This window comes from Branchiostoma floridae, chromosome 5 (genome assembly GCF_000003815.2).
Source record: "Branchiostoma floridae strain S238N-H82 chromosome 5, Bfl_VNyyK, whole genome shotgun sequence".
Classification (NCBI taxonomy): domain Eukaryota; kingdom Metazoa; phylum Chordata; class Leptocardii; order Amphioxiformes; family Branchiostomatidae; genus Branchiostoma; species Branchiostoma floridae.
Window position 1 is genome coordinate 3,609,594 of NC_049983.1, and position 10,832 is coordinate 3,620,425.

General features: G+C 44.0%; 1 protein-coding gene across 1 annotated transcript in view; it reads right to left on the reverse strand.

The window, feature by feature from the left end:
* LOC118416653 (mucin-5AC-like) overlaps positions 1-10,504 on the reverse strand; it is a 151,842-nt gene extending 141,338 nt beyond the window's left edge. Inside the window, exons 1-6 of the mRNA XM_035821826.1 lie at positions 10,405-10,504; positions 6,881-6,977; positions 6,644-6,696; positions 4,056-4,334; positions 2,372-2,527; positions 1,903-2,026 (exon numbers count right to left, since the gene is read on the reverse strand). Of these exons, the coding sequence (XP_035677719.1) occupies positions 1,923-2,026; positions 2,372-2,527; positions 4,056-4,334; positions 6,644-6,696; positions 6,881-6,977; positions 10,405-10,492 (777 nt within the window). The 5' untranslated portion in view covers positions 10,493-10,504 and the 3' untranslated portion in view covers positions 1,903-1,922. The remainder of the gene's footprint in view (positions 1-1,902; positions 2,027-2,371; positions 2,528-4,055; positions 4,335-6,643; positions 6,697-6,880; positions 6,978-10,404) is intronic.
* Between the last annotated feature and the right edge of the window lie 328 nt (positions 10,505-10,832).

The following is a 10,832-nucleotide window of genomic DNA, read 5'->3' on the forward strand; positions in this document are numbered from 1 at the left end:
TGCGATCACTGACGATGTGCCGTCTTGAGTGCCGTTCAAAAGGAATTGGAACCTTTTGCATGGACCGACACCCCGCGCAGCAAGATTCTCCAACACGTCACCTGCACGCTTGAATCCTCCCCACTGCGACCGATGCCCCGTTCTCGAGCACTGTCTAAACCGTCCACATTGCAACCTTATATTACGACAAGTACATGTGATTGCGGTTTGACTACATTTGTCCACGAACAATACATTCAATGGCTTATTCATATTGCGCTAGGGTACTGCCATATGATATTCACGGTAATTTGTAATACAATGTGTAATCCCAGATGTCGTGAAGTTGTGATGCCACATATGTTACCAGTAGTCTCTGATTGTTCTTTCTTTCGTGTTCTTGTTTAACCACTGAGTTTATACCGCAAACGTTTGCGCATCGAATTGTATCGAGCACAAGCTGAACTTGAATCAGTTGATAAGGGCCATGTAGATTTAGAACTTGTAATTAGAGCTATCAGTAACAAACGAATAGCTTGAAATACTTTGCTGACAAATGTGCAACAAGGCATTGCTAAAATACAACCGATGATTAGCCATATAATATATACAAGTATAATCAAGCTAAATATAAACTGTAAAGGGTCCATCCCTCTGTACATTGCACCATTTGTATTGTAACCAGTAGTTTTACGTCTTCAGTTGTATAGTTTTCCCCTTTTCCTTGCCTATCAATACACCTAATTGCAATGGACTAAGAGTGCGTAATTTGAGTATGTATGTATGTGTGAGTGTGATTGCATGCTCATTATATTTGCATACTTATATTTAAAATTTATCGCAGCTACTGGCAGGTCGACCGAGCAAACCTACTGGCGTGCCCCAACCACAGGGAGGGCGATCGCCCCCAAGTACTGACAGGGCGATCGCCCCAAACTACTAGCAGGGAGATCGCCCCCAAGTACCGTCAGGGCGATCGCCCCGAGCTACCGTCAGGGCGATCGCCCCTAACTACTAGCAGGGCGATCGCCCCCAACTACCAGCAGGGCGATCGCCCCCAACTACAGGCAGGGCGACCGCCCAAAGCTACCTACAGGGCGATCGCCCCGGACTACAGGCAGGGCGATCGCCCCCAAGTATCCTTCACTTTTGTGAAATCAAGACGATACGACTGGACAATTCAGACTTTGAACGGGGCAATCGCCCCCACAAGTCATTATTCCCAGGACTTGAGTGTCTTGAAAAGTTGCATTCTAATCCAATATGGCTTGATTTTCATAAAATTTCGCACTGCGTTTTCTGATTTTCACGTCGAAAAAAAGGGACTAAAATGGATTTTCCTTTATTATTTTGGATTCTGTTGTACCCAATTTCGCACCTTGGTGGAAGTCGACGTGTTTTAATAAATGACACAGCGTCGTTGGAATGTAAAGAGATTTAAGCCCAGGACCTCTGATTTCTGGCCCTAGTTCACATCACCACAGAAGAGACAATAGATGAGTCTTCAACTAGATTACATCGGACTACCTACGCTTTCTGAAGACAACAACAACAACAACAAGCAACTAGGGATAATACTTTTCCAAAGAGTTCAAATTCCTCACCCCACTTTTTTTAACGAGTTTGCTCAGTGTAAGGCCATTGGCCACTTCTAGGCACTGAACTACGCTTCAAAACTATGTTTCTGACTTAGGGACACAGACAGCATCTCTTCTCCCTGAGTAAGAAACATCGAGCTTAATTCAGCAAATTCGACTAACTGGCCCAATATGTCACGAGGTTACCAGGGGCTACGAGGCTGCTCGGGAAATTTCCTATCCCAGTTTGACCGACATCTATCCCTCATATCTCCCGATAGTTATGTGTCACTCTGTTGAGATGAAGCTTGTGTTAAGGCATTAATACTGTAATATCGTTACTCACGAGGGCAGCAGAAGCGGACTTCATACTCCAGACACGTGTTGTCGTCCTGGTCGACCTTCCTGCAGGCGAACCCGCTTGTCGTGTCGTACTTGTAGAGGACTTCTCCTGCAAGCGACGCCTCCACCTGGGTAGAGGGGTAGGATACTACTGTTATAAAGGGGAATTATTTCACACAACCAGTCTGTAATCACTTTGCTCTCAGGTACTTTCCTAAAAGCTTTTGACTGGAGTTTTCGCCCCTGCAGGTAGGTGGCGCTTTTGCGACGAGAACGCAATCCCAAATGTAGATACGTTTGTGTCCCCCCTCGTACCGGTTCAACACTGAGGTTGACTTTTTATTAACTCCTGACCACCTCCTTAATCCACTAGATCTTCCTGTTGTCTTCCCTTCCCTGTCTATGAACTTGACCCTTATATTTGATTCAGAGATTAAAGAACACATAATGTCAAGTACGGGAGAGTTCGGTACCTGTGTATTGATGACGCGCGTGCACAGCTGTAGGGCTAAAGCAGATCCTGCCCGGGTTCTCCTTCCGGAGCGACCCTAGGGTTTCCCAGTCGCCGGTGACAGAGGGGTTATCACGGTCAAACCAGGGCGTCCAGGACCCGGCAGGGCAGTCTGGAACTGTAAACAAGTCACACCTGAGTCACACATGAGCCAAACATGAGTCATACATGGTTCACACATTAGTGACGCACCGAACAAGGACAGTCTGTGACTGTAAACAAGTCACACATGAGTCACGGTCAAACCAGGGCGTCCAGGACCCGGCAGGGCAGTCTGGAACTGTAAACAAGTCACACCTGAGTCACACATGAGTCAAACATGAGTCATACATGGTTCACACATTAGTGGCGCACCGAACAAGGACAGTCTGTGACTGTAAACAAGTCACACATGAGTCACGATCAAACCAGGGCGTCCAGGACCCGGCAGGGCAGTCTGGAACTGTAAACAAGTCACACCTGAGTCACACATGAGTCAAACATGAGTCATGCATGGTTCACACATTAGTGACGCACCGAACAAGGACAGTCTGTGACTGTAAACAAGTCACACATGAGTCACGATCAAACCAGGGCGTCTAGGACCCGACAGGGCAGTCTGGAACTGTAAACAAGTCACACCTGAGTCACACATGAGCCAAACATGAGTCATACATGGTTCACACATTAGTGACGCACCGAACAAGGACAGTCTGTGACTGTAAACAAGTCACACATGAGTCACGATCAAACCAGGGCGTCTAGGACCCGACAGGGCAGTCTGGAACTGTAAACAAGTCACACCTGAGTCACACATGAGTCAAACATGAGTCATGCATGGTTCACACATTAGTGACGCACCGAACAAGGACAGTCTGTGACTGTAAATAAGTCACACATAAGTCGCAACCAAACCATGGTGTCCAGTCTGGAACTGTAAACAAGTCACGCATGAGCCACAGATGATCCACAGATGAGTCACACATGAATCACACATGAGTCACGACTGAGCAAGGGTGTCCAGGACCTGACAGAACAGTCTGAAACTGTTAACAAGTCACATATGAGTCACAACCAAACCATGGTGTCCAGTCTAGAATCGTTCACAAGTCACACATAAGTCACGGTCGAACCAGCGCGTCCAGAGCCCGACAGGACAGTCTGGAACTGAAAACAGATCACACATGTGTCACACATGAGTCACAGATGAGTCAAGTATGAGTCACACATGTGCCACACATGAGTAACAGATGAGTCAAGTATGAGTCACACATGAGTCACACATGAGTTAAGCATGAGTCACGACCGAACAAGGACAGTCTGGGACTGTAAACAAGTCTACCATGAGTTCCGGTCGAACCAGGGTGTCCAGGGCCCGACAGGGCAGTCTGGAACTGTAAACACGTCACACATGAGTCACGCATGAGTCACGTCCGAACCAGGGCAGCCTGGTACTGTAAACAAGTCACACGTGTCACACATGAGTCACATATGAGTCACACATGACTTACGGTTGAACCAGGGCGTCCGGAGCCCGACAGAACAGAGTCTGAATCTGAAAGCAAATCACAAACGAGTCACGGGCCTGGCACGGCAGTCTGGAACTGTACTAGGGACTGTCTTGAACTAGGGCATATGTGTGTGCACGGGAAACGGAAAGTACATACCGGTTTCAGGGCAGCAGAAGCGGACTTCATAGTCCAGACACTCGTTGTCGGGCTGGTCGTCCTTCCTGCACACGAAGCCGGTGGTGGCGTCACAGAAGGCGAAGTTTTCCCCCGTGGCCAGCGCGTCCTGCCCTGTACCGACGACGCGCGCCTCGATAGCGGTGGGCGCCTTACAGATCATGCCCGGGTTCTCCTCCTGTAGGTTGGACAACGTTTCCCAGTCGCCGGTGACGGAGGGGTTGTCTCGGTCAAACCAGTTTGTCCAGCTGGTGCACCGAACTGTGGTCAGGAAACAAATCTTACTTAATGCAGGGTGATAGTTACTCGGTCAGACATTTTAGACTACATCCACCCACTTTAGTCAATGACTAAAAAGGAATCTGAATTTGCCTGGATTTTAAACCAATCTTGGAATTAATAACTTAATTATTCTAAAATGGTTCAATAGAAATCAAGACAAGGTAGTATCCTAATAATTGCATTGTATTCCGGACAATCAATGCAGAACATAATGTACAGACTGTTAAGAAAACCTGTTTAAAAGAAGACATAGAATTATTGTACGTGCTACTGACACGACGACAGTATGTTCTAATGTCAATGCATCAGCCGCCACGCCACGTCGAGAGTTCGAGGCTTTTTTATTTTCCTTCCGCGAGAGAAAGTAGTCCGTTCTATGACTTCGGGCGTCAACACCCCCTACAAGAAAGCTTATCGCAGGAGTACATAACCTTTTATATTATTAATTCTAAGTTATTTACAATATTTTAGACTCATTTGTTATGTCTACGGATTTTTGAACCGATAGTTTATCGTTTTCTCGTCAAAAATACGGCCCGAAATCTCGTCATTTTCGTGTTATTTCCCCTCATATTTTTCACATGTTGTAGATTTCAAACCAACAGGAATTTGGGACCACAAGAAAGAGCAAACATTGTAGTTTCTGTCGGTATAAGACTCATCATAGAGTTTGAGGGCGTAATGCAAATGCCGCCAATCCGCGCGAAACCATGTCATAATTTTGACTCCAGAATAGAACGCGCCCGATTTGACTTTTTCAGTAATTATCGACTCTGGACAGGTCTTCGTCCCATAGATATCAAATCTTTGACCGGAACCAAGTTAACAGTGGTCCCCCGTATATAAATTCCAACTTTCAAGTTGATATGCCAATCCGAGATGATATAAATCTAACTTCAAAAGTTCTAACTGACTGCCGTAGCGAACCGCGCGCCGTTTTGGGATAGTTCTACGTTCCATGACACCCGGGTGTTGGGACTACTTACAAGAAAGCCTGCTGCTTGAGTTTACAACTATGTATATTCAACATTTCATCGCATATACAACTTTAAAGCTTCTCACTTCACTCCTTTGGATTTTTCGCAGGTTTGTCTACCTGTATCCATTTGATTTTGTAACCTGAAATCAGTTGATTTTAGTGCAATTTCCAACGCTTTTTTTTTACCTCGTGACAGATTTGAAAACTAACGGAAACTTTAGTGCAAAGAATAGTCCGAATTCTCTTCTTTCAGTAGGTATATGACATACTATCCATTTCGCGGTAGTAATGGGCTTTTTTCCCAACCGCGCGAGGGCATCTCATCAAAGGCATACAAAAAAGAATGCTTCCTCCCTTGCGTCAACGCCCGTTCTACGGAGCCCGCGCCAGACACGCACTGCCGTATTTGCGTCCTAATTGTCGTAAGAACAACGAGCATTTGCTAATTCAGTCCGTATCAACACTGTTTTATTCTATGTGCGTCCTCTGACAATACCGGAAATGTCCATCGGTACCGCAACTTGTGTTAAAAAGCCAGCTGTACTCGAATCAGGTACACCAGCAACTTGCAGCATTTGCGCGTAAAGCAGTCGATAAGGTGACCCCGATAGACATGGACTTTCAAACCTTTCCAAATTTCAAACCAACAGGATCTTCACATGACTTGTAGTCGAAGATTCGACAAAGCTAATTCACTAGTCATTAAAGATAGAATCGAGGTCGTAAAGGCCACAATGTGAAATTCGTCGACATTTTTGCCCCGTACGGCACCGCCATTTTGCTAATCTTACTATGTAACAAATATGACCATGACCATGAAATTAACTTAAATTGCCGTAACATCCCACAAAAACGGTTTATACAGAGAGCACATGGTGTTACCTTCTTGTACATATAACGCAATCTTTGTAAAATGGCCACCAACTAGATTTAAAAGAGCTGTTAAAGGCGGGTGAAATTTCATCCAACTGTCACGGAACACTTCGAACTGCAAATAAAAACGGTTCGATTCGTGTTCGATTCACTACGTGGCTTGGCGGCTGGCATAGCTTTGCTAAGTGATAGAAACAAGGGGATATACAGGTGAAATACGATTGCTATTGATGAAAATTTCTATTACAAAAAAATTTTTTACAAAATCTTCAGTCGTTGCTTTGCGATGACTCAATGCAAACTTTTAGGAAAACAACGACTTGATAACATGTAAAGGTTTCTAAAACAATCAAATCAAGTTAAAGGGGTCACTCTTTACGCAATTAAGATGAAGGAGATGTACAGAAGAAAACATCAATAAAGTAGCCGGCCTTACCCGGAGGTTTAATCGGGACGCACACGGCATTACACCCACCGCAGTAGTTGGACCTGTAACAGCAGGGATGGCAAAATGACGAGTCAAACCACAAAAAAAAAAAACAGGGTTAACCAAAATCTGAGCATTTCAACTTTCAGGTTACTAGGTTTTCATACTTACATACATTCATGCAAATCTTTAAAACTGCATTAAGGGTGGATGAACAGAAACAACAAGAGAAGGAGCCGCACTTACACACACTGTGTTCTCGCCGGGCACAGAACGGTACTGCAGGGGTCTACTGTGCAGTGCACAAGGGGCTGGCCATCAGGGCACTCCGTCATAGCAATGTCTAATCAGAGAAAGAGGTGAAGTATTCACAGGTCGGGTGGTTTTAGTTTTCTATCAGGCTACACTGACTTAATTTTATGGAAGACTTTCCCTGGAGACGCTAAAACTAATGCATGAGGGCCAAAAAACAAGCACAAAAATAAAAAAAAATGTCACCATACTAAACATCCAGTCCATTCTTTTCCAGGCTCGATTTGTCTTACATGTGTGTTCACCTTTTATCTCTGATATAAGACCGCACAAGACAATCGTCGCCATTTCAACGATGTTTTATTGCCATTTGAATTGGGACAAGAGCACCGTGGCCCGACTAATTCCCTGACTATGTGCCCCCTCAACTTGGGGAGCAGATCCTCTGGCATGCATAAAGTTCTAATTGACCAGGGACTCTGTTGGGTCACAAGTGGCCACAATGTTTTTTTTAGAACAGTCAAAAATCTATCCGTGCGCGTTTGTCGTCTATAGGAGTAAGTCAACGTGGCCTCAGCTGGAATAAAACTGGCAGCCGAAAGAAGCGGATTTACAGTAAACATCATCCGGTTGTGTTGGCGGCGGAATTTAATAAAAACAAAAACAGTTGCAAAAACATGGTCGCCGCCGCTATTAAGTTGAGGATACCGACTGACTTTTTGGGCCCTGAAATACTCTCAGAACTGGCGAAAGAAAAATGCTTGGCATACTTTGTGGAAGGCTACATTCACTGGGTACAGTCGTTTGAGGAGGGGGCGTATATAGTTGCGGTAAGGTCGATATATCCAAAATTGAGGACAAGATCAGCTCTCAGTTTGAAAACCTTCCACTAACAGAACAAAACTACACCTCCTTTGTTCGTTTTGCAAATGAATTCGGAAAAGATTTCTTACCGCCCAAAACTACTAACCAACAAGCAACAAGAGACATCGAGCGGGTGGTTAAAGCACGAAGAGCGACCCTCAGGGCCTCAACCCGCAACACCCAACATGCTCAGGTTAATTTGAGAAGGATTTATGATCAGTACGAAGAAAGGCGCATCAATTTTGCACCCTGCGTCTGTTTGAACACCCAGCCAACTCCTCTGACATGAGAAATGCCTGGAATCTTGTCCAGTCTCTAGCCGGCAAGAAATCACAGAATGCTGTACATATTGAAGGAGAAAACCATCTCAAAATTTGGGAAAACACTTAAGAACCTTTTGTTGTTTACTCAACAGGATCCGACCTGTCGTGGACAAAGTATTGCGGTCAAATCAGAATGACTTTCGTCAAGGACGTTCGACCTCAGCTCACCTCCTTGCACTTCGGCGTATTGTAGAAGAACTGAGGAACTTTGACAAGGAAGCTGTATTTGTGTTTATCGATTTTCGTAAGGCTTTCGATTCTATTGATCGCAACAAATTGTTCTTAATTTTAGATGCTTATGGTATTCCACCAGATGTTGTCATCGCAGTTAAAGCCATGTATGTAGACACTTCTGTTGTAGTAGTTACCCCTGATGGAGAGACGGATCCATTCAGTATCGATACTAGTGTTTTACAGGGGGCCCCTTGCTCCATATCTCTTTATCATATGCTTAGATTATGCAATGCGGACATCCATCACAGACACAGACGGTCTCACCCTGCACCGTCGCCGTAGTCGTCGCTACTCGGCGGAGACCCTTCCTGACCTTGATTTTGCGGATGACATTGCTGTCAATCAAATTTTCACAAGACCTTCTTTACAGAGTCGAAGCGGCATGTCAAACTATTGGACTGTACCTCAATGCATCAATAACTAAATTCACTCATTTAAATCCCACATCTACAGAGCAGCTCTATGCCTCTGATGGGTCCGTAATCGAAAAGGTTTCTGACTTTAAATATCTGGGGGGTTACACTGATGTTAAACATGACATAGAGGTTAAAATTGGTTAAGCATGGAGTGTCATACATGCTCTCCAAACAATTTGGAAATCTCACAACAGAAAAGAAACAAAAACTAGAGTCTTCCAATCTTAATTATTATTAAAAATCAATTATCTCAATTTTACTTTATGGCTGTGATTCTTGGACAATGAATACTTCTCAGACTAGGAAACTAGATGGTTCCTTCACCAGGATGCTACGTGTTGTATATAACAAACCTTGGTTGGAACACACAACAGACAAAGAACTGTATGGGATTCTTCTATCTATTTCAACTGAAGTCAGGCAACGCCGGTTAAGCCTTGCTGGACATGCTATTCGACATGCGAACCAGCCGGTAAACTGCTTTTTTGGCCCCCAGAAGCAAACAGGAGAAGAGGCCGTCCATACCTCACGCTAAAAAACTTTATTGAAACATAGACTGGACTATACGATAAGGACCTCATTGAACTGATGAAAGATAGAGCACACTGGAAGCAGAACTTTGTCAATGCTTCAACTCGATAATGACTCGAGTATGAATATGCATGTATGTATATGTATTTATTTATGTTAATCTTAGTATAAGAAACTGTTTCTAGGTATGTATTTGCAAGAAATTTAGTCTTGAAGACAGAATGGTATTGCGAGCACAAAAAAAAAAACTTAATCTTCATGCAGGAAAGCCATATTTGTTGTACTACATATAAGAAATTCACTCTTGGAGACAGAAAAGAATTCCTCAATAACTTCAATCTTCATGCAAGAGAGTCGTTTCTGGTGTAAGAAATTCTGTCTTAGAGACAGAAAAGTATTCCTGCAACAAGAAGCTCAATGATCAGGAATTAAAAATTCTTGATGTAAGAAATCCCTTCTTCAGCATGCATGTGTTAGAAATAGATTCTGGCCACAAGAAAACTATTCTAAAAGTTTTGGTTCATCAGCGATAAGAAAACATTCTTAGCAAAAGAAAAATATGGGTTTCCTCAAAACAGAAATTCTTGTATACAGAATAATATTCTTGCTAAAAAGGTCAGTTTTCTTTGTAAGATAAGATAAGAAATCTTATTTTTGTAGTGTTCTACAAAGTCCACCAGTGCAGAGTCCCGTCTCTTCTACTGCTTTACATTTACATTCTGCCCAGGAACAAATTAATGCTATGTAGCGCCTACCTTTCCCAAAACAACTATATTCAGCCGGTGTAATCTTCAAAAAAGGCATAGCATTTTTCCTTTGGCCATTCTTGTCCCACTATGGCTGTTTTGGACCGAGTGATTGAAAAAGACCAGGGGATTCTATTTGTTCGATATGGCGTTCGTCTGGAAGGGTCCATTGCAAAGCGGAGCCCGGCCTGTCAGCTTTCGGGAATGAAAAGTATGATATAAAAGACACCAAACTACACAAAACGTAAAGAGAATAGTCGTGGGCATTATTTGCGCATATTTTGCGCTTACATGACTAAGTTTCGTTTCCACAAACAACCCAGTCAGGCCCCTGTTTGGAAATTTGCCGTTACCCCAGGTATCTAAACTTGGTTCTGCTCTGTCGAATTATGGTCGAGACGTACCTTTATTTTGGGTTGGTTGGAACTGGGCGGCGGACCCGTGAATAGCGGCGAGCACCACGGCGGCCGTCAGCAGCAGTCTCCCCAGCATGTTTGTCGTGTCGGAGTCTGTTGAAAAAGCGGTGCGACAAAAAAAAAATTATCGCAAAGCCCCTGTATGCATGTGATCTACCTAACCGTTTACAGTATCTATTACTGATGCCTGTCATGTCTTTTGAAACTCCGGTGCGACGAAAAAATTTAGGACAGCCCCGTATGCATGTGATCTACCTGACCTGACGAGTACAATATCTATCACTGACGCCTATCAGCTATAGAAAAAATCCCTGATACAATGTACAAAGAGAAGGTGAATTTTTTTCGGAAAACATGATGTTGCCACGGACTTCAAACCAATGTAATTCACGAGGGCAGCAGCGACGAGAACAAAT